This window comes from Crotalus tigris, unplaced genomic scaffold (assembly GCF_016545835.1).
Source record: "Crotalus tigris isolate CLP2741 ecotype Arizona unplaced genomic scaffold, ASM1654583v1 scf7180000017611.44802233496:7321179, whole genome shotgun sequence".
NCBI lineage: Eukaryota > Metazoa > Chordata > Lepidosauria > Squamata > Viperidae > Crotalus > Crotalus tigris.
In genome coordinates this window covers 3,386,731-3,410,783 of record NW_024096511.1, presented here as the reverse complement: position 1 = coordinate 3,410,783, position 24,053 = coordinate 3,386,731, and the positions used below count along the sequence as shown (strand labels likewise).

General features: G+C 39.4%; 1 protein-coding gene across 6 annotated transcripts in view; it reads left to right on the top strand.

Annotated features, from left to right (window-relative positions):
* ENPP3 (ectonucleotide pyrophosphatase/phosphodiesterase 3) overlaps window positions 1–24,053 on the top strand; it is a 77,867-nt gene that overhangs the window by 41,847 nt on the left and 11,967 nt on the right. For all 6 annotated transcript variants that reach the window (XR_005554414.1, XM_039324229.1, XM_039324216.1 and 3 more), the window contains 11 exons: window positions 3,542–3,607; window positions 4,334–4,406; window positions 5,499–5,607; window positions 5,997–6,125; window positions 6,513–6,544; window positions 8,135–8,262; window positions 12,777–12,843; window positions 14,374–14,461; window positions 18,218–18,387; window positions 18,498–18,549; window positions 21,466–21,620. Coding sequence is in view for 5 of the 6 variants with exons in the window: in XM_039324229.1 (XP_039180163.1) it covers window positions 3,542–3,607; window positions 4,334–4,406; window positions 5,499–5,607; window positions 5,997–6,125; window positions 6,513–6,544; window positions 8,135–8,262; window positions 12,777–12,843; window positions 14,374–14,461; window positions 18,218–18,387; window positions 18,498–18,549; window positions 21,466–21,620 (1,069 nt within the window). In the remaining variant the exon portion in view is untranslated. The remainder of the gene's footprint in view (window positions 1–3,541; window positions 3,608–4,333; window positions 4,407–5,498; window positions 5,608–5,996; window positions 6,126–6,512; window positions 6,545–8,134; window positions 8,263–12,776; window positions 12,844–14,373; window positions 14,462–18,217; window positions 18,388–18,497; window positions 18,550–21,465; window positions 21,621–24,053) is intronic.

Below are 24,053 nucleotides of genomic sequence, written 5' to 3'. Positions count from 1 at the left end.
GGGACGCATCACAAGCGATGCACACAGGGAGAGACTCGTTGAAATGTGCAAGAACACTGTTAGAAGTGAGCAAGGCCTTGACTTCTTTAAAGCAAGCCTCATGCGCTTGTGACCACAGCCACACAGCCTGTTTGTCTAGTAGCCTGTGAAGAGGCTCAGCTACACTAGCTTTATGTGGAAGAAAAGAATTGTAGAAATTCAGGAGGCCTAGGAAGGCCTGAAGTTCGGCCTTAGACTTTGGCCTGGGTGCATCTAAAATAGCAGTTAGTTTGGATTCAGCAGGATGAATCCCAGCAGCATCAATTTTGAATCCCAGAAATTCAGTAGAAGGCACCCCAATCTGGCATTTGTCTTTTCTGAGCTTGAGGCCTGATTTCCTGAATCTTAACAGGACAGCCCTAAGCCTTTCAGCTAGAATGTGTGTGGAGTCTCCTGCAATCAAGACATCGTCAAAGTAGGGGCAGACCCCTGGTATACCTCGTAGTGTGTTTTCCATTACGCTTTGGAAAATCCCAGGAGCGACATTTACTCCAAACTGTAGCCTTTTTACTTTAAAGGCTCCCCTGTGGGTCACAATGGTCTGAGCTATGGCAGCATCATCATCAACAGGCAGCTGTTGATATGCTTGAGCTAGGTCAAGCTTTGCAAAAACACGCCCCCCCTTGAGAGAGGCCAGGATGTGACTGACCACAGGAACAGGATAGGCATGTTGCTGCAATGCCTTATTGAGTGTGCATTTGTAATCAGCACAAATGCGAATGTCCCCATTTGCCTTTAGAGGCGTGACAATGGGGGTCTCCCATGGGCTGGAATCAACAGGTTCTAGGATTCCCTGTTGGATTAGTTTGTCTAGTTCAGTGTCAATCTTACTTTTTAAAGCAAAAGGGACCCTTCTTGCTTTAATCCTAATGGGAGTGACAGTGGGGTCTAGCTTTAAGGACACAGGTGGTCCTTTGAATGTGCCCAGCTGGGGGCTGAAAACATCTGCAAATTCTGTGCAGACTTCCTGTAGGTCGAGTGTTTGTAAGCTATTGAGTCCTGTGATGTGTATCCCCAGGGCCTCAAACCAATCGAGTCCTATGAGACTCGTTCGTTCACCCCCTACTACTAATAAGTCTAGTGGACCTTCAAAACTCTTGTATTGCACGTTAAGGGTGGCCTCCCCCTTAACACACACTCTTGAGTTCTGAAAATCTGTTAATACAATATCAGAAGGCCTTAACTTGGCCTTAGACCCACTTCTGGAACAAATCTTCCTAAATGTATGCAATGAAATGATGGACAGGGCAGACCCTGTGTCTAGTTCCATAGATAATGGAACCCCTTGTAGCTTCACGTTGAGTGACAGCTTTTTCTTCATGGGCTTGTGTGTGCCTGTTCTACAGATGCTTCTTCGCGAAGCGCAAAAACCTACCCTATTCTGGCTGGGGAATCTGGTACCCTTCAGGCGTTCTTCTTGGGGTTGTGCCTTTCGTCGGCCCAGGCACACAGCTGCAATGTGCCCTTGTTTACCGCATGCCCGGCAGGTAGCGGAGCGGAACTTGCAGTCGGTTCTCCTGTGGCGACCTCCACAGCCGATGCACTTGAGCGGAGCCGAAGAGCTTTCCTTCTGGTTCTCTTCCCTCGCGGGGTGTAGACGGTTGACTTCCTCGTCCGGATCCTCCTCGGAGTTTCGTCGGACGTCTTCCTGGTGCACGGACGCACCCTCTGCACTGTTTCTGATCGGCCGCATGTTTTTGACGGCGCCGCCTGCTGCTTCTTCTGCGGTGACTTCCCTTAAGGCGTCTTGGAAGGATAATTCTTCCTTTGCGAAAAGTCTCTGTTGTAGCTCGCGATGCCTTAACCCGCACACGAATCGGTCCCTCAGTCGTTCCTCGAGGTCCTTGAACTCGCAGGGCTTGGCGGCCTTCCGTAACGCGGCGATGTATTCCTTGGCTGACTCACCGGACCGTTGATCCCTTTGTTCGAAGGTGTGGCGCCATGAGATAACGGACACCTTGGGATGGAAATGCTCCTTCAGCAGCTTCTTCAGGTCTGCGTAGCTTACAGACTCTACTGGGACAGGTGCTGCAAGGTTTTCTGCGATTTCGAAGGCGTCTTGGCCGCAAACGCAAAGCAGGGTGGCCGCCTTCAAGCTATCTTCCCTCACTTGGTTTGCCTTGAAGTAGTTCTCCATTCTGGATACGTAGGACTCCCACCGCTCTGGATGTGAGACGTCGAATTCCGAAAGCCTTCCGATTTTCGCCATCTTCGGATCTTCAGGAGACGGGTCTATCAGCCAGCCTACCCCCGAATGCGCACCGGATTGGCGGGCAGCTGCCGAGTCGACGCCGTTCCTCTTTCGCCGCTCAGGACTCCTTGGGTAAGCTTACACTTCTTCCTTTCCAGGTAGTGCAAGGCATCCCATCCTCGTCGCCAATGTTGAGTCGGTGGCGGGAAAACAGACACGAGAAGCAGCTGGAGTTCTCAGTTTCATTTATTCAGCGTTCAGCTTACAGGAAGATGGCTTCAGCCTCGCCCAAACGCCTCACAGCCTCTTATATAGGCAACTCCCGGGTAAATGGGTTACTTTTCCCGCGCCAGCACCCGCGCATGCGCACGGCGCTGGCGACAGCCTGTCTGGTCCCGGGCAGCTTTGCACCTGCCCGGGACTGCCTGCAAATGCCCGAGCCGTTTGCAAGGCTCGGGACATAACACTTTGTATGATAAATACATAAAGGGAACATATACAGGATTATACCAGGCTGGGTTTGAAGAACATGAGAGGGACATGTTTCATTCTTTTCTCATATATAACAATTGCCTAAATTAGGCTAGCACCTTTTTTAATCCTGGCATTAGCATAAAAATCTTTTGTTGGCTTGAAGGGCATCCCAGTAACTGAGAAGGTTCTCCTCTGATATCTTGCTGCCTCCTACTGGTTGAGACATTTTGTCACTCTGCTTAATTGACGGGTCAGCCTTCAGCTTAAATCTGCTGGGGAAAAATACAGCTTCTGTTCTACTTTATTCAGTGTCGAGTTTGCTCTGGCATTTTGAAACCATTTTTCATCTCCTTCCTGTCATGTTCTACCAACCCCATCCCAAACAAAAGGACAGGAGGGCCACATGAGAGGAGTTTTTCATGCATTGATTCTTGCAGGGAATTGGAAGGGACTATGTTTTGCTTAGGCCTTTTTTGTATACATTATTTTTACTCTTTATACGTAGCATTTACTCTTAAGGGTTTTTTTTTCTACAGTGTTTTTTCATTATGTTCACATTGCAACATAAAGTCAACCTGGTTGTGGCTTTGCATTTGCAATTATCAAATTGGTTTTTGCTATATTAAAATTTTTGTACAGAATGACGTCTGTCAGTCACAAAAAAATGTAACCAATGTTTCATTACTCATAATGGGAAGCTGGGAAAGTGCTGATTGTCTTCTTTGCTTGTCTTGCTTGCTATTGGCATAAAAACATGTTGCTGACGTGTCCACTAAAACAAAGTCCTCCTTGTCGCCATATTGTTTTCTTTCTAAATAACATGTTTATTCCTTGTAGATCAATTCCGTTTGAAGCAAGAGTTACAGAGGTGCTAAAATGGCTAGATCTTCCCAAAGCTAAGAGGTAATAGCCATGAAAACTTAATGAAACAACATTCTCTTTTCTTATAAAACGCTGAGCAAGTCGCCTAATTATATGCTGCCAACCAAGAAGCGTGGTTTCCAGTGGTGGGATTCAGCTGGTTTGCACCAGTTCAGCAGAACTGGTAGCTATTTTTTTGTTGAGTTCTGGCCCAGGCCCAGAATGGACTTCCGGAAGCAGCATCCACCCAGAGAACCGGTTGTTCACATATTTGAATCCCACCACTGGTGGTTTCTGTTATTGTCATCTGCTCCCCTCCCCCCCTTTTAAAACTTCAAACACTAAATGTTGCCATCTTCTTGCCTCTCCTCTCAGGTGATTTGAACTGAGCTGCAAAAATTTGCTAAACGTTGGATGGCAGAAAGAGGTACCAAAACCTCTAACATTTTTCCTGCCATCTTGTGGTCAACCAGATTTTTGCCCTTTCTTCCATTTTCAGAACTGACAACAGAATGAGAGAAAATAATCCCGGCAGCATTCTGGTTCTAGGATATTTGTGCCATGTTGTCTTTTGTTTTCAATAATTTCCTTTCCTATTCTTTCCTCTCCTAGCTAGTTTGGTGTTTGATGTGACTGATTTTTTAGCTCTAGGAGAGGATAGCAGCCAACATTGAGTTTCAAACTGTTTTGGCAACGTGTTAATTAATAATATATCTTTGGATGAAGTGAAATTTCTTTAAAGTAATGGTCTTTCTTTTTAATCTGCAGACCAGATTTCCTCACATTGTATATTGAGGAGCCAGACACGACTGGACATAAATATGGGCCTGTTAGTGGAGAAGTAAGCATCTTTTTTTCTTGTATTGCTTTCACCGTTGTTCTGTATTTAAAGAGGTGGAACTTAAGTTAAACTTTAGTTGGTATATATACATAAAAGGTCGCAATGACACATGCCACAGCACATCTGAAATGCCCTTTCTTTATTAGAGGTAAAAACACTGGTAGAATAATATATGCTAAAAGCTGAGCTGTTCCAAGGTTAACACCAAATAACATTTTTATTGCAACGTACAGGTAGTCCTTGACTTACAATAATTCATTTAGTGACCGTTCAGCATTACAACAGCACTGAAAAAAGTGACTTATGACTGTTTATCACACTTACGACCATAGTCACGTGATCAAAATTCAGACCCTTGGCAACTGAATCATATTTTATGATGGTCTCAGTATCCCAAAGAATCATGTGGTCATCTTTTGTGAACTTCTGACAAGCAAAGTCAATGGGGAAGTCAGATTCACTTAACAACCGTGTTAGTAACTTAACAGCTGCAGTGATTCACTTAACAACTGTGGCAAAAAAGTTGGTAAAATGGGGCAAAACTAACTTAACAACTATCTCACTTAGCAACATAAATTTTGGGCTCAGTTGTGCTCATGAGTCAAGTACTACCTGTAGAACCACTCATAATCTGAGCCTCTAGGAAGTGATGCACTACATTGCACACTCCCAACAACTTAGGAAACGGGGGAAAATAATGATACGAGCAGGCAAAGTATAGGTCAATTTACAAGTCTTGTGATATATCTCAATTTTTATTTTTGCCATATTATTTGTTTATTATTTATGCTATTATAAAATTATTATTTGACAATGTAGAACAACTATATAAATATTGTGCTGGGGGAGTGGTGGTGGATGGACTTGTATTTTACTCTGACAAATATAATGCATAAAAATGTTATTAATAACAGTAGTTTATTACTTTTCTAAACGTAATTCAGTTAAAAATTAGGATCTAATAACACAACCTGTAGCCCAAAAAAGGATTTCTCTTTATTATTGTATTATTTATTGTGATAGTACTGATTGCAATATATGACTTAATGTGAATGATAAAATGCCAGTTATTATTTTTCTCCTTTGGCATAGATAATTAAGGCTTTACAAATGGCAGATCGGACCCTGGGGATGTTGATGGAAGGCTTAAAGCAAAGGAATCTGCATAATTGTGTCAATCTTATCCTTCTGGCTGATCACGGTAAATGTTTGTTTGTTTGTTTGTTTGTTTGTTTGTTTGTTTATGAGACTTATATACCGCTTTAAGTGCAAGCACTCTCTAAATGGTGTACACCAGTAAGCAATGTATATATATATTTACATTGCCCCCAACAATCTGGGTCCTCATTTTACCTACCCCGGAAGGATGGAAGGCTGAGTCAACCTTGAGCCGGTGAGATTTGAACCGCTGACCTGCTGAACACAGTCAGCTAAAGTGGCCTGCAGTACTGCACTCTAACTGCTGCGCCACCTCGGCTCATATGTTGTTTTGTTGTTTTGTTGTTCGCTATTTCAATAAAGAGCTTTGTCAACTTGTCAGTTTTGTCAATATTTGTTCAATTGCATACCATTTTCCTCTCCTTTCTTTAGGCATGGAGGAAATATCCTGTGACCGACTGGAATACATGGCCAATTATTTTAATAACGTTGATTTTTTTATGTATGAAGGTCCAGCACCTCGTATTCGATCAAAAAATGTTCCAAAAGACTTTTATACATGTAAGTTTGGACCACAGAATCATAAAACTGTAGAATTTAAGTGAGAGGCTTAGTAGAGCATACAGTTTTAGTAGAGCCTAGCTTAGAGCAATGTCACTTGCCACCCGTGAGAGCCTATGGTACTTGAATTTCTTTTTTCAATTGCTGTAACTCCCAGAAATTTCATCATTAAAATGAATACTGAATAATGTAAATGTGGTTTTCAGACGGGAGCTAAAACCAAGCGTTGCAGATACCATTAGATAAGTATTTTAAAAAGGCTTAATGCCTTAAAAATGCAACTACCATGGGTTTGATGCAGCATATTTGAAGAAGACGAATTGATAGTTTAATGTTTGAGAGTAATACATTATTCATACTGCATAACCTTTCTTTTCTTCCAAACAGTTGATTCTGAAGGAATTGTTAAAAATCTTACAGTGAGTATGTTTTTTGTTTTTTTTTCTTCCTAAGAAAATAATAGTCCAAGCATTTAGTGAAGGCATCACTACTGAAATATAATTTATTTAGCACATCGTTACTGTTTGCTTTGAGAGAGATGATGCATAGAACTTATATCTATTTTAGATCACACCTTCTATTGGAGGTTAAATGAAAGATTCTGCATCTTACATCACTTCATAATAGACCTGTTCTGTTCTCATACCTCTAGGACTAATTTAGATATTGCAGCAACTGAATCTAGCCAGTTAGTCATTGTTCATCTTATATATAATTATATAGCATTTCCGTCAAAGATAAAAATCCTTAAGGTCTGTTACACTAACTGAAAAGATGCTCTGACTTCTGAATCTATCACACTCTTTGCTTTCTTGTCTTGAACCTGGAAAAAGTACATGTAGTATGCTTTTAAATTTTCAGAAAGCTTGCCATGTTTAAGTTCATGTCATACAAATGATATGTCGGGTTCTGTTTACTTGGGGTTTCACTGAAACCTATTTTGATCAGTGATGCCTAACGTTTGGATGTGAATGTATCTTACTCTCGCTTTAGAAGGCAACCATCATATGGAAGATAAAGTAAATTGCACGATTTTCCTTAATGTCCATACTATTGTTTCATATAACTGTCAGCTGTGATAGATATAAAGCTAAAACTGCTAAATTCAGTCCACATTAGAAAGAACAGTCCTTAAAGTCTGTTACTGTGGTTTTTAGAGGACGGAGAAGTTTTGAATGATCAATGAATCAATACCTTCTGAAACAGGTTGAAATTGACATGTTCTTAACTTATTTCCCTGTGTTTGTGAGGTAGTTAGCTAGATGTAGTCCTCAACTTACAAATGGTCACTTAGCAACCATTTGAAATTTCAATGGACCTATCTGGAACATATTTACAAGCCATATTTGAAGTTCTGATAACCAAGCACCCCATGGTCACATGACTCCACTTTGGACACTTGGTAATTGGGCTACATCTAATTGCAGTTTGCAGTGTCTCGACCATAATGATTCATTTAACAACCACCACAAAAAGGTTGTAAAATTGGGTCAGTTATGTTTTATGACCCATGTCACAACCATCCCCAATTATAACCTTAATGAGCAGACTCCCTTATGGGACTAACTCAAGGACTACTGATAGATTGACAGACAACACACACACACACACACACACACACAGAGAGAGAGAGAGAGACACAGAGAGAGAGAGAGAGAGAGAGAGAGAGAGAGAGAGAGAGAGAGAGAGAGAGAGAGAGCGCCCTATAAATTAAACTAATTAAGTGGACTTGTGGAGCATTTCATCTACATGTTGGAATCACTGTGATGCATAATTAAAAAGTAGTCTAGCATTCCTTTATCAATTGAATGCTTGTTTATAGAGATGCTTTTGAAGAATTTACAAAAGGTCCTTTTGCAAGATAATAATAATAATAATAATAACAACAACAACAACAACAATAATAGCAACACTTCAATATTTGCATTCAAAGCATGTTTTCTTTTCATCTTTGATTTTTTTAATTCTGTGATGCTGCAAAACTCATCATTTCACTTTGACATTTTCAGTGTCGAAAGCCAAAACAGTACTTTAAAGCTTACTTGTCCAAAGACCTTCCAAAGAGACTACACTATGCTAACAACATTCGTATTGACAAAGTTAATCTTATGGTTGATCAACAGTGGATGGCTGTGAGGTACGGTATAGAGAGAAAAATTTGTAGACATTGCTTAGCTTTTTATCGAATGATAAAATAGACCGTTTTAGATATACTGTAGGAAAGCAACAAAATATTATTTTTTAATGTGTACATTTACTTATACATATATAAGTTTTATTTTTATTATCTACTTGATTTCAAGTGCTCTGAGGATTAATGTGTTGTCCTCAGTGACTGCATGAAACTTATATGGAAAATCAGGCATGACAGATAAGGATAGACAAAGTCAGGACAAATAAAGAGAGAAAAACACTCTCTGCAGGTGATTGTACTTCTTCTTTCTTAGGATAATAGAAAGATCTTGTCTCAGCAATATTCTAAAGCAGAGGTCCTCAACCTTTTGAGCATCAGGGACTGGTTCCGTGGAGAGGGGTTTTTCTGTGGACCGGAGGGGGCGTGGTTTCATGTACTGCCTACATCCTGCAGATGAGGCTTCCCTTGTTTGCATGGACCGGGGGTTGGGGACCCCTGTTCTAAAGCCAGCTGAAGCTTTGTTTAGAAATCATAACCTGTATTATGACCAGGTTCACCTTGTCTGGAAGTGCTCTCTAGATCTGAATTACGAAAAATTTCTGTCAAACGTCTGTAAGGCTGAAATAATGAAATATCTACAGAAGGCTTATCTTCTGAGTAAGAAAATGATTTCAAGGCTGGCTCCTCTTGTGAGAAGAGTCAGAATATAAAAATGACTGATTTCTCTTCTGTGACTTCCTCATCCCAGTCCTCGGCTGTATGCTGCAAACTCCAAATGTCTGAGAGCGTAATCCCACCAGGGTCTTGTCTTTGTTAATAGTAAATTTTAGGATCAGAATAATGATTAATATTTAAACCAGCACCTATAGCTTGCTGTCACTATTGGAAGAAGGATTAGAGGTGAAGTTGCAGTCTCAAGTGTTTGAACTTTGTACTTCTTGAGTTCATCTGATGGCCAGGAGAAGGCAGAAATGGGAAACAATTCTCAGTGGCCCTGACCACAAAGGCTAATTCTGAGCATGCTGAAAGTTGTAAATCAGCAACTTTTGTAAGACTGCATTCCTAAGGACCCTTTGGGTTTTCACAGTTTGCATATGGAATTTTCTCTTTACTTGAAGTTCTCTGTTTTGTCAGTTTTATAATAGGAGACACCCTTTCCATTCATTTTTTCTTTTATCTGCAAGGAAATATATATCCTTTTCTTATTGGTGAGCCAAGTGAGTAATTCTGGAGTAGTACCAGCCAGTTAAGAAGAACTGTGTTATAACATCCTGTTATTTTCCAAAACCTGAGGCACTAGATTCCTTTCATTGCTTAGTAGATCCTCCCAAAAAAGTAAATGAGATCATACAATGATATGATTGCTACATAAATAACATGGGGAAAGCTTTCTTAGCACAAGAGATTTATTTGATAACTCTCAGAAAGGTATTTCTTCCCTGTATACCAACTTTGTATATTTCAGATTTTTGAAGCATATTGCCTGTCATCCCCCATCCAGCATGACTGCTACATTGGCAGCCTCTTAATGTTATAGCTGTGATTTATTTTTGGACATTGTTGTTGGAGAGGAAACCAGATGTTCTAAAGAGGATTTGTCTCTTGGTGAAAAAAAAATTTCAAAAGCAATTAGAACAAAAGCAAATCATGTTTTGACATTTCATATTGAAATCTTGATAAGCCTTTAATATATCCAAAAGGCTGTTATAACTGCCTTCAGAACAAAGCACAAAATAATTTACAGTGAGGCAAAATTTAAAATAGGGCATTCAATAGCACCCGGAAAATAAAACTGTCACCCAGCATAAACAGAATAGATCTTGTTTCCCTCTGCAAATCAAAACATGGAAGGCTAATCTATCTATTCCTTTGTCTGTACTTTGTTTTTGTAATCCCTGTGCAGCCTTGCCATTTTTTAAAGGACATTTGACCTTATTTTTTTTTCGTTGTAGGAATCCTATCTCTGTAAGGTCCACATTCTTCTTTATTATGTAACTTTCTATTAAAATAACCATACATGCCTCCCTTTTATCTTGCTTAGAGAATTCTTTACAGTTGCATGGTTCAGATTGTGTTGGTATGCCTGCAGTTTGGCAATTGCATTTACAAGGAAAATGTCATCATGAAGCTTGACTAATTTATATACCATATAATTGTTGTACAACAACAATTTTGAATCAACTTACAGCTTATTAAGTTCAACTTCAGAGCAGTCCAGATTTTCATACAATGCTTCTATCTGAATAATCCAACACCACTATCTCCCTGTCATTGGCTCCTCTGGAAGTGTTTCTTTTAGAATTCATGATTTAGGAATGCTGGTCATTATAGGTAGTCCTCGAGTTACGACTGCAATTGGGCCCATAATATATGTTGCTAAGTGAGAAATTTGTTAACTGAGTTTTGCCCCATTTAACGACATTTCTTGCCACATTTGTTAAGTGAATCACTGCAATCGTTAAATGAGTAACCCGGCTGTTAAGTGAATCTGGTTTCCCCATTGACTTTGCTTGTCAGGAGGTCACAAAAGGAAAATACCCTGACCCCGGGACACTGCAACGTCATAAATGTGAGTCAGTTGTCCAGCACCTGAATGTAAATCACCTGACTGTGGGGATGCTGCAACTGTCATAAGTGTGAAAAATAGTCTTAAGTTGCTTTTTTCAGGTGCCGTTGTAACTTTGAACAGTCACTAAATGAAATGTTGTAAGTCAAGGACTACCTGTATTTCAGGCCCATTATTTCATTTACTTCCAAGGATAGTCAACAAGTCCGGCTGAGACTGGTACATCTCTTTCACATACTGCCCCATAGTCCAGTACTAACAGCACCACTGCCTGCATCTACTCCCAAAGGTGATTTTAGATTTTTGAAAATCAGGTACACCTCCACCTGCGTCTCTATAGTTGTACAGACAAGTTGCTATCCTGTATTATTTGCTTACAGAATGTCTGCAAGAAGAGAAGTAGAGAGCCTTTTGGGGTTGTAAGACCAGAGTAGGAGCCCCATGTTGGAGTGCATATGTAGGATCAAGAAATTACACACTATATTCAGGCATACAATAAATCAGAAAATCACTGTGACTTAATTTTCCATCGGTAATCAGAATTACTGCAAAGAATATGTGATCTAGGACAGTGGTGGTGAACCTATGGCACACATGCCAGAGGTGGCACTCAGAGTCCTCTCTGTGGGCACGCGCACCGTCTCCCCAGCCCTGCCACTCCCTCCTCATTACCCCCTCCTCCTGTGCTCATTACTCAGCCTTAAAATGACAAGTTAATAAATGATCAACAGTGTCCGGAACTGGGAGGCAAGTTGGGACATTAAAGTCCTATCTGGAAGTTCCTTTAGTTTCCAGATTGCAATCCAAGAACACTGTTAGGAGTGTTCAAATAGAAATTCAATGAGTAAGCTAAATTTTCAGGAAAATGCAGTTAGTCAAAATATGAGGACAAGTCTCCTCAGAACCACAGAGGAAAAGACTCACATCTAAGATATTTTAACTGGAGATTACAGATGAGAGTTAAGAGCTTTTTGACTCATAACTATCCTTTATCTGTCAAACATGTTTCTTAGATGCACACTAGTACAAGGATAATTCTTTTGTCAAGGAATGGCATGTATATATATGTTACATACCCATATATGTGTGCCTGGGTAGTCAGTGTAATACAGTGGTATAAGTGTAAAGAAGCATGATATGAAGCCAACTATTGTAGAAAAATTGTCCCATCTGTTTCTCCATCAGCTGATGCATTAATATCACTAATTATTTTGTGCTTAAAAGAATCATAGCCAATCAGGCATCTTGTAGTAAATGTATGACACCACAGTGCTGTAGAACAGGGATCCCCAACCTCCGGGCTGTGGCCCGGTATGGTGTGGCTGCTGCTTGCACAAACAGAGCTTCACATGCATGCACGAGTGCCTGCCTCTTGTACAAATTGAGCTGCACACAAACGCTCACTTGCTGCTCACGTGGAACCATCCCCCCCACTGGTCCGCAAAGCCAGAAAGGTTGAGGACCACTGCTGAAGGGACAATTTGATTTACTGAGATAAAATAAATCCCATTCATAGGACGTTACTGAATAGATAGTTCTGGACAGTATTGAGCAAAACGATTTGGCTGAGATTGGCATATGTGGGACTGATTAGGTTAGGCTGTAAGGGTGATACTGAAATATAATTTTATCTTACTTTATTTATCTGTATATTAAATTATTATATTTTACTCCAACTTCATTTTAAATTATTGTTTTTATAGGATTTTATTAATAATTTGTGTTTGGAACGCTGTATTTTGATATGGCCTATGGGCTAAACTAAACTAATAGATAGTTCATAAACAGTAACAACTTCTCTGAAGCAATGACAACGGCCAACTATTGCTGAAGAAAACATTTTCGTTGTATTGATTGAAAAAAATGTCTTCTTTTGGCACAACACTAAATTGGAAAATTTAGTATTTCTAATTAACTGCTACATATTCATTCTATACATATGTGGTTTTAGGGATAAAAAATTTACTCGTTGTAAAGGTGGTACCCATGGCTATGATAATGAATTCAAAAGTATGCAGGTAAGAGATCTGTTGATTACTTCTTTTTTTGTTTTTATTTCTATGTATCATGGGTGCTGTTCAAAAGGATTGCCCAATTCTCAGAAAGAGTTATTCAGAGTGATTGGAGGAGTAAATGGTTAAGGGGAAATTAAAGTGTGTGAATGACAGCATGATCAACTAAATCAGACATGATTACAGTTCTCCATGAAGATCCACAAATTCTTGAGAGTTTAATTTTCCACTCTTATTGCTAGTCTTCTTGAATGTGGTAGTTTACAGCCATAGCAGCTGTTAAATCCTTCGTTCGCATGCGAATGATGAAGACACATGGTGACAACTAACATTGCTTTATTCTCCTACTCCAAGCAAAAAGCAAAAGGCACACAGGCCTTTTTATAGGGCTTGAAACCCGGACAGAGTGAACTAATAAGAGTTCTTCTTTCTTCGCGCCTTGCGCATGCGCTCAAGGCTGGCGCCACTCTGTCTGGTCCCAGGCAGCTTTTAGAATGCCCGGGACCATTTGCAACAATTCTGGGCCTGCTGAGTTTCCTCATCAACCCCAGGACACAACAGCAGCCAACATGTATAAGTATGTATCTAAGTTGAGGGTAAGATAAAAAAATATATAGACAGTAATGGAAGTAGGTGTCAGCAGTGAATTCTCAGGACTTGGTTGCTTTTGTAATGTGCCCAGGCCTCAGGCTGAAAAAGGATAATTTTCTTGCACTTAAGACAATATTTCTATTGAATGTTATCCCATTAATACTTTTGAAATATTCGGCAGAAAAATAGCTGGAGCATTTCTCACGTCCTAAGCCAGCGGTTCTCAACCTATGGGTCACAACCCCATTTGGGGTCGATTGACCATTTCATGGGGGTCGCCAAGCAAGGCTGTCCGCCATTTTTTTCCCCTTTTCCGGTGGTTCCTTATCTCCCTTGGGCTGGGCCAGCTGGTGGCCCAGCCGGTGGTCAGCCTGCTCCATCTCTGCCGCTTGCCAGCTACGCCTCAGCCGGCGCAGGGGGCAGCACCATGCATGCACGGCGCTCCCAAGCAGGGAAAGTCCTCAACTTATGACCGGTTGGGTAGTCCTCAACTTACGACCAGTTTAGTCCTCAACTTACGACTGGTTTAGTCCTCAACTTACAACCGGTTGGGGGTCACGACATTAAAAAGGTTGAGAACCACTGTCCTAAGCAAAGGCTATAAAACTCAATGTAATTATTGCAAAGTTTACAATACAGATCATTGTGAGTAAGGTTTTTGTGAGCAAATTGTGAGTGAAAGTTTTTAACTAGTTGAAAGCTTTAATTCACAAGTCAACTATCTCAAATTAACAGTATTTATATCTTGAATTTCAAAAAAAAAATGCTACAATACTTTGGTTTTATCCCCTAAATACTGCTGAAGATGTTACCTAGCCTGGTAACGAAATGTTCGGAAACTAACCCACAAGCTCAAAGAATGAACCTTCACCCTCACATTGGCTTTATTTATGAAAAACAAAAACTGGAAGTTATTTAGTAAATCTATTTTCTGTTATTGTTCAGGCCATCTTTTTAGCACATGGGCCAGGCTTTAATGAAAAAAATGAAGTGACATCTTTTGAAAACATTGAAGTTTACAACTTAATGTGTGGTGAGTATCAACTAGGCCTTGTCCAATTTATATCTGACTTTTTTAAAATCTAAAATGGAATTAATTAAGTGAATGAAGAAACAGAAGTATTACAGAAAACATACTGCTATAAATAATATCATATTGCATGCCTAACATGCAGATAGCCCAGGTTCGAATCTCAGAAAGAGTAAGTTTGGCTGAAGAGAGTTAAAGGAACTCGAAATAGCTATACCATTCTCTCTTTATTCTTTGTTAGCAACATAAAATATATATACAATAAAATATACGAACACCAGGAAGTTATAAAATCACCCCCATTGAAGAGAAAATAGAAAGGGGAGTTAATAAAGTGATACGAAGGATTGGGAAACAGGATGATGTAAACACAATGGAATCTTGGGCTACAGAGACAAACAATGAGGATATAGTTTTGAAAGAGGATCGTAAACAGAGAAACAGGGGGAGGAGAAGAGAAATAGGGAGTACCAAGAAGGAGGATGAGGTGAATAAACAACATAAACACAGACAGTGCACATCTAATTACGTGGAATTAAGGAGTCCCCCCCGACTTACAGTTATGCAAAGAAGGGAGGAAGAGCTGTGGTACCAGCACAAGTAAGGAAAGTGAGGAAATTACAGCTTGCAACACAGAAACTACGATCAAAACGCAGGTGGATTGGCTGGGACCCATGACGAGGTCAAGAAGCCGGGCGCAAAGAACGCCACACTTATAAATAGCTTCTCCCATCAACTGGAGACTACCCTGATGATGTTGGCAGATGCCAGTGAAAGCTTGGTTTTATTCTGGTTTTATTAAAACTTTTTATAGTTTTATAACTTCCTGGTGTTCGTATATTTTATTGTTTAATATGAGTCTACCCAGGAATCATTGTTTTGTTTTTAATATTCTTAATAATATATATATAATAATATATATATAATAATAATAATAATAATAATATATATCTTTTAAAATGCTAAAAATGCAAATCCTGGGCATTATGTTAACAAAATAAAAAAGAAAAACAAACACCAGGATATAATAAACCAGACTGTTTAATATAAACAAGCCTGTGGTTAAAAAGAGTCACTAAGCTTTCGTCAGGCCAAACTACCAATGTCATCAGAGTTGGAGTAAAAGGAGATCAGGAACGCAGCTCATATAACCTCCTGCCTCTGTGCCCGGCTCCTTGAGCGTGTCATTGGCCCGTTGATTGTATCAATCCATACCGTGCAGAGTTGTTCCGAATCAGGCAAACTGTCTCTAAGGAGGACGATGACCTGGTTAAAGGAAAAAAACAGAGACCGAAACAATGGGACAGCATCTTGCATAATTGGGACAATGGCTCTACAGGTCAGGCGACCATGACTCCCATGGGTGGAGATGATGGACCAAATGGCCCTAAGCCAGGGATGGACGGGGAGAGGCTATTTGGAAGGAGGGGGGGAGGGGGAAGACACAGAGCAGGAATGCCGGAACAGCTGCTTTTTGCAAGACTGGGGTGGAGGAATTACGGGAGAGACAATAACAACCTTGGGGGTAGGGGAGGATAATGGCCCTGGGAGGGAGGGAAATTGGGCGCAGGAACCAGTTGACAGCCGCCCTTCAAATGCTTGCACACGCTCTAATAGAGCACTTGAGGATCGTAAAACAACTAGCAGAGCCAAGGACAGTTTGCCTGATGTGGAACAACTCTGCACGGTACGGATTAATACAATAAATGGGCCAATGACGTGCTCAAGGAGCTGGGCGCAGAGGCAGGAGGCTATATGAGCTGCCTTCCTGATCTTCTTTTACTCCAACTCTGATGACGTCAGTAATTTGGCCTGATGAAAGCTTAGTGACTCTTTTTAACCACAGGCTTGTTTATATTAAACAGTCTGGTTTATTATATCCTGGTGTTCGTTTTTCTTTCTTATTTTGTTAATATATGTATATGTATACATTAATTACAATCAACATATGTGTGTGTGTGTCTCTGTGTGTGTTTCTTTGTTTATGTGTATGATTTATTATTATGTATTAAGTGTAACAAGGTATCTACATTGCTGAATCACAAATAACAAAATATATATTTTAAAAGCTCATTCATAATTCTACCTTCTATGTTTGGAAATTAGGATGGACACCCATCACATTCTTGAGCTAAGCTGTTTATCTCACGTGTAATGAAAATAATCAGGTTTTTAATATAAAGAGTTCTTGAAGGGATATATCTGTCCAGTTTAAGGAGTCAACCTTCGGTAGGAAAAAAATTCCATACCTTATGCAAATCAAACCAAACTTTTAAAATTGAAAAAAGCAGCCAATGGGCAATCCCTGTGAACCACTGGAGCCCATTAACCTAACTCTTCACCATGTGGGGGTAGGAAACTAGACAATGCAATATTAAAGGATTACTTAAACCATGCCCTGAAGCATGGTTATTGTTAAAGCTATTGTGTGCATTATTTTATTTTCCTGTAACTAGACTTATGGCACAGTGCTTTACTGCTGCCTTTTCCCTGTTGTAATGAAACCTCCCTATCAGTCTCTTTGTCTCTTTGACGTTACATTCAGGGAACATAACAATACACCTACTTTATATGCAATGGGTTCAATTCCAGGAAGAGAAGTACCCAGAGTAGAATGACCTCTAGTAAAGAAAACAAAACAGGTGCCTCAGTCTATGTCAGTGATGGCAAACTTTTTAGAGACCGAGTGCCTAAACTGCAACACAAAACCCACTTATGCATCGTTGGGTGCCGGGTGGGTGTGGCCCATTGGCTGGGTGTGGCCAATTGGGTGAGTGTGGCCCGTTGGGTGGGCGTGGCTGAACTAAAAAGTTCAATCAACCAATTCCAACTTTGCAAGATCTTTTTTTTTCCCTGCGAGAAGTTGAAATTGACTGATTGATTGAACCTTTTTTTTTTTTTTTGCACACGGAGGCAGAAGCCTAAAGCGAAAAGGTTTTATAAAACCCAGCTGAAGGCCTAGGACTGGGATGATGGTGCACGTGCCCACAGAGAGGGCTCTGAGTGCCGCCTCTGGCACCCATGCCATAGGTTTGCCACCACTGGTCTATGTAGACTGAGACAGAGCACATGTGGAATGGAGTAGTCATAATACATCCAGGCATTAAATCAAACCCAAACTTTTAAAATTGAAAAAAGCAATCAATGGACAATCCCTGTAACCAACTGGAGCCCATCAATCTAACTCTTGACCATGTGGGGGTAGGAAACCAGAGAATGCAATATTAAAGGATTATTTAAAAGATGTTCTTGCTTTTTTCCTCTGCAGATGGAATATGTAGCGTTGGGGTATGCTCCATTCTTATTTTGAGAGCATCAACAGGCCATTTAAGCACTCTTGGGAATATTATTCTTAGCTAGATCTTTATAGGTTTTTTTTTAAGAGAATGGTCTCTTTGTAACTACAGCTATCATAGGCATGCCTCCTCTCTTCCAAAAGTAATTTTTTTCCACAAAAGTATAATACATGAAGTCATACTGAATCAGGGCATCTTTCAAATTATTAAGAAAAACCTGAAGAAGCCCTTCAACTTGCTTTGAGCCCTTCAAACAAAGCCAATATAATTCCAGAATTTTCATTGAGTACCTCAGTCAAAATGCCCACATGAAACTTCTCCATTTGAGATTCCAGATTTCACACTTCTGTCATTCTTTTTTCCCAGTCCAAACTTCAAACATCAGAATCTTGAAAAAGGTTCATGTGCTTGAACAAAGTCTTTGATGCACAGTGGAAAAACTGCAATTTTTTTTCTTTCACAGATCTCCTGAAGCTTAAGCCTGCTCCAAACAACGGAACACATGGAAGCTTGAATCACCTCCTAAAAAATCCTTTCTACACTCCCTCCCCAGCAAAAGAACAGTCTTCTCCTCTTTCTTGCCCTTTTGGCCCCGTTCCCAGTCCAGATGTTTCAGGATGTAAATGTAGCTCAGTAAGTTTGCAGGAAGACAGGGGTGCCTCTTGTTCAGTATGTTTTTAATCTAAACTGTGTATCAGTGTTTGACCTTTCTTTTGACTTTTGCTGCATTTGTGTATTTGCAGATAACAGAGTTAGAAAAAGTGAATCAAAGGTTAAACCTCAACAATCAAGCAAGTAAGTCTGGTACAAACCCACTTTCAATTAGTGAAAGGTTTCAAGAGTTCTGGCACTCATTTGGGAATTTAGTTCTTTTAGAAGAGATTTTATTCAGATATATAAATTTAACAAATATATAAATTTGTTACATCAGTTTAACAAATATATAAATACTAAATTTAATTATTCAATTTAACAGATAAACTGTATAAATTTAATTATTCAATTTAATATAAAAAACTATATAAATCTAATTATTTAATTTAATAAATAAGGTTATATAAATTTAACACAGACAGACATAGACACAGACACAAGCAAACATACATACAAAAACGGAAACAGAAACACAGATCATAAGCTCTGAAGATAAACATTCCAGCATCCACCATAACATTGATTCCTATCAGAATTCTAGGAGACTGGAATTTCAGGATCTGATCTAGATCTTATACAGACTCCACTATGGGCATAAACCATATTACCAGTTAATTAGATGGGCATAAACCAGTGATGGTGAACCTTTTAGAGACCGAGTGCCCAAATTGCAACCCAAAATCCACTTATGCATCGTCGGGTGTCAGGTGAATGTGGCCCATTGGCTGGGTGTGGCCCATTGACTGGCCGTGGCCGTGGTGGTAACGGCAGACTGGGCGGAACTAAAAGGTTCAATCAATGAATTCCAACTTTGCAAGATTTTTTTTTCCGCGAGAAATTGAAATTGACTGATTGATTGAACCTTTTTTTTTTTTTTTTGCACACGGGAGTGGAGGCCTAAAGCGAAAAGGTTTTATAAAACCCAGCTGAAGGCCTAGGACTGGGGCGATGGCGCGCGTGCCCACAGAGACGGCTCTGAGTGTCGCCTCTAGCACCCGTGCCATAGGTTTGCCACCACTGGCATAAACTATGTTACAAGTGAAGCCAAGGTTATATTAGTAAACTATAGAAAATCCAATAGGCCAGTGTTTCTCAAACTTGGCAACTTTAAAATATGTGGACTCCAACTCTCAGAATTCCTCAGCCACCCAGAAGTCCTCAAAATTGCCAAGTTTAAAAAACACTGCTATATACAATCCCCAGGTTATTCCAGACCCAAGTTAATGTAAATTCTATTATACACAGGGAATGTAACCACAGGTAGTCCTTATAACTGTTTGTTTAGTGACTACCTGAAGTTACAATAGTATTGAAAAAAGTGACTTACAACCAGTCCTTACTTTTACAACCATCACAGCTCCCATTAGACACGTGATCAAAATTCAAGTGCTTGGCAACAGGCGTGTATTTGTAACAGTTGCTGTGTCCCAGAATTATGTGATTTCCATTTGTGACCTTCTCAGCTGGCTTCCGACAAGCCAAGTCAATGGTGGAAGCCAGATTTGATTAATAACTATGCAATGATTTGATTAACAACTATGGCAAAAAAGGTCATAAAAGTTTTTAACCTTAGATGCAACTTCCCTAACAACTACCAACTGTGGTTGTACATCTTGTGTAGTGTTTTTTAAAGTGTGTTTCAGTTAGACCTATTGTGGCATCACCATTTGGGGAGGGGATTCTTTTTTTATTTCTTTTCTTTTTTTTTAAGAGAATGAGGTAGAGCAGTGTTTTCTGAACTTTTTCCTCTTGGAACCCCTTCCTACATTTATTATTTAATTTATCAGACTTTTTAACTGTCTCACAGAGGAAGGAGGAAACCCCCCCCCATTTGTTTGTATGGATTATCTTTATGGATATTTACTGTGTGAAAAATTAAACTTGCTGCATTTGTGGAATATTTATTTATTGAATCATGTTAAAAATAACAATATTAAATCCATTAGGTATTAACATGAATAAAAAAATTCATTTTTTAATAAATAGAAAATAATAACGATAAGAATGACATCATTTCAAATTTTTGTAAATATCTCCAATACTTGACAAATAATTTTGAATTCTCAGATCTCTGACAGGGTTTTTGGAGACCCCCCCAGGTGTCCTTGGATCGTACTTGAGCTTATACTGAGATAGAGAAAAAGGAAGATATAAAGCCGAGGGAAAGAGCTGCAGATGCACGTACATAAACACATTCATAAAGCGATGGTTTCTCCTAGAGACCTGCAGTTATTGGCTGCTTTTTCTCTGCAAAGAATTTAGTGAATTCAGGGTCAAGAACTGTTCTGCAGAACTTTGGCTGAGGGTCAGAACTGTTTTGCAGAAATGACTAACAATCTGTATCAAATACAGTTATTCTGTTCTTCCTTTTGACATTTTCCTGGGCATCATAATAATTATTTACATGATTTTTTTATACTCATAAGGAACATTGCTCTGTACAATTCTGATGATTCATCAGTCAATCAAAGGAATAAACACAGGTAGTTGTATGTGTCCTGGAGTGCTTTTTTTGTAAAAAAAAAAAAAAAAGTGCCAACTCACACATGTCATACAACCCGCCTTGCCTACCCTACAAGGTTCCACCCAAAAAAGTGCCGGAACTCTGTTCCGGGTGTTCTATGACAAAAAAAAAAAAGCCCTGGTGTACTGTATTAGCACTCTAACCAAGGTATCCATCATTCCAATTGTATGTTCACCTTTTTGTCCCCCACTAATGGGAACTTTGTTTCTGAATCAAGTAACAGCTTGGTTAGGTTTGATTGGCAGTGGTTCAACTATTTTCCTTTAAATGCTGCTCATATCAAATGGGGTGTGGGAGATGTAGAGTTTGGCTCAATGTGTTGAGTTAGAAGTCGCCAACATTCTAGTATTACATAGGCCAGGAAAAACCCAAAGTGAGGTTTTAAATAGGCAGCTTTCCAGTTATTCCCAATTGTTTTGCTCTTTCCAATATATTGAATGGTAAAAAAAATCTTGAATGAGCAATTCATAATAATTTTGGAAAGAATTGTACTCAATTAATGTGAAACTCCATAATTATGGTTTATATTCTAGAAAAAGAGTCTGAAGCTCATAATTTGCCTTATGGAAGACCCCAGGTTCTACAGAACCACAGCAAGTACTGCCTCCTTCACCAGGCTAAATATATAAGCGCATATAGTCAAGACATCTTGATGCCACTATGGAGTTCATACACTATCTACAGATCAGTAAGTTTCTGGATTTATTTACCTTTTATAGAAAAATGAAAGTCTAGGGAGAAAAAAGGGGGAAAAGATGATCTGGAAAGAAGTGGAGTTGGATGCAGAGGTAGAGATGATGATAGTGATGGAGACACAGATACATAAATCATATCAAGTTTAGGTCATTCTTCATACTGCTGCAAATCATGGGTAAGTTTATTTCTGGAAAAAAATTAAATAGACTGTATTAAGTTTATAAGTAGTCTTCTTGTCTAGTTATATATTTAACAGTTCACAAAACAAACCTTAGATTTTTCAGTCTCAGAGTGGGATGCCAGAAATGAATGATGGTTTATGCTCAGAAGGGAAGACATCAAAGTCATGGAATGATACAAACCAAGGTTGGGAAGGTTTTATTTTTTTTTTAGAATATATTTTAGGCTTTTATACAATAGCATCTTTTCTACTGTCTGCTGATAGTTGCAATGTTTCCTTTTGGCAGTAAAATTCTGTTTATCTAGGTTCCCTGAGAAAAGATACATGAGGCCACAGTTACACAACTTTTGTAAACAGGCTTTTCCCCCGTTAAATTACATTTTTATTCTAGCAGTACTAATAATTTATTTTTCTTTATGTGAACACAGTTTCAAACGCAGAATCTGGAGCATATCTGATATTCAAAATGTATTATATTGGTGTTATTTCCATTAATTTCCCATGCTATCAAATATGCTATATTTATGTTAAATTAAACTAAAAAATATCTGACAGGGTCCTGTCATCTTCTCCACCACAGAGGATCAAACCTCCAGGTCTTTTTTCCAACGTTCTTCTTTCAAACAGGAATCTCCCAGCTTTGAAGTCTGATCCTTTTAGCCACAAACCAATGTCTCCCTGCCAGTTTCCAACAGATTGTACATAACTGTCAAACTAATTTTCTCTTGAACGGTCAATAGTGCTCTTTCTGGGCCTTCTAATTGCAATCGGAGTTTACTGAGCCTTTAACCAATTTAAACTGTATTTTTTCTGTGCTCCACTCATTTTCAAAGCTCCGTCTTGAGCGCCCCATTCCACAGCACAGAGTGCCAAGGTAATCCCAGTCTGCAGAATGGAAAAATACAACATATACAAATACAGCATTCATTCACTGAATGATATTGCTGATAAGTCCAAAAGTTGCATACTGATGTTTAAAGAATGCTTATTTGCATATTCTCTTAAGGTACTTTGGAGTTAAAAGAAAACAGCACATGTAGAGCAGACATTCAAGAGTGTGGCCTGCTATTTTAGCTGCAGCAATTCCACTGCTGTAGTTAGCCATTCTCCTTTAAAAATCATTCAGTGGTTTGGCAGTCAAAAGCAATGGTGTTATGATAAAGAAAAGCAGGGTTCTAATTATGTTGCCATTCAAGGCAGAGGGGCGCACTTTCTCTGTTATTATGTTTTCTGTCCTCTATATGTACCACTTCTATGCTGTCTGTGCAGTGCACCAAACTTTCTAAGAAAATCCATCTGTGAATCTCACTAAGACAGATAGATGGACATGGGTGAAGTTTGTAGAGATGACTGTTTTCAGTTTTTTTGGATTTCTTTGGGATGAAGGGTGGAGAATTGAAGTTTCTCAATATAGTCATTCCCCCCCCCCCAAACCGAGTGGGCAAGACTGGGAAGTTGTGGTTCTTTCAACATGCTTTGCAAGCCTAAGCACTTCTTGGTGGAAGTGGGAAAGTCTCCTCTCTGTGGGCTTGGAAGTCATTAATCACAGGGACTGAATTCACAGAACACGTTAAGATGAATGTGACTAGCTAGCCCCCAAATCCTATATTAACTGGCAAGTTGAGTTGGAGGGGAGATTTTTCTAGCTCTGATTGGAAACATAGTGATTTAATCTGTATGCACAGTTTTTGCCATCTCTGAGCTACCATACCTTTTCCAGGTAGCTGGAGAAAATGCTTTAGATTACCTTCCCCAACCTGGTGCCCTTAGGATAGCTGGGCCTAAAATTAACATTATTCTCAGTTGAGGCTAATATGAATCCTGAATCCTTGGTCTGAATCAAGAGAGATTGCTTCTTCCACTTCAGAAAATAATGACCTTATTGATATGTAATATTATTCCATGCTAAGGTTGGATCAGGGTTTCCTGGACATTATGAATTAATCTGGTGTTGATGTATATTACATATACAGTATATAGGCCCACATAGACAATGTTAAAAGTAAACGTATTTGCATTCTTTTGTTTTGCTTAATTTGTTTTACTTATCATTTTTGGATAGCCCACAGCAGGCTTTGATGTAGCCTTTCTGATTCTCAAAACTGATGGCATCTTTTAATATATCAAAGTTGGAGACATTTATTATTTTTATGAACCTAAATCAATCCACTACAGGGCAAAAGCCTTTTCAATGAATGTTATAAAATACAATTCAAAATGCTGGCCCAATGTGGACAAGTAGCT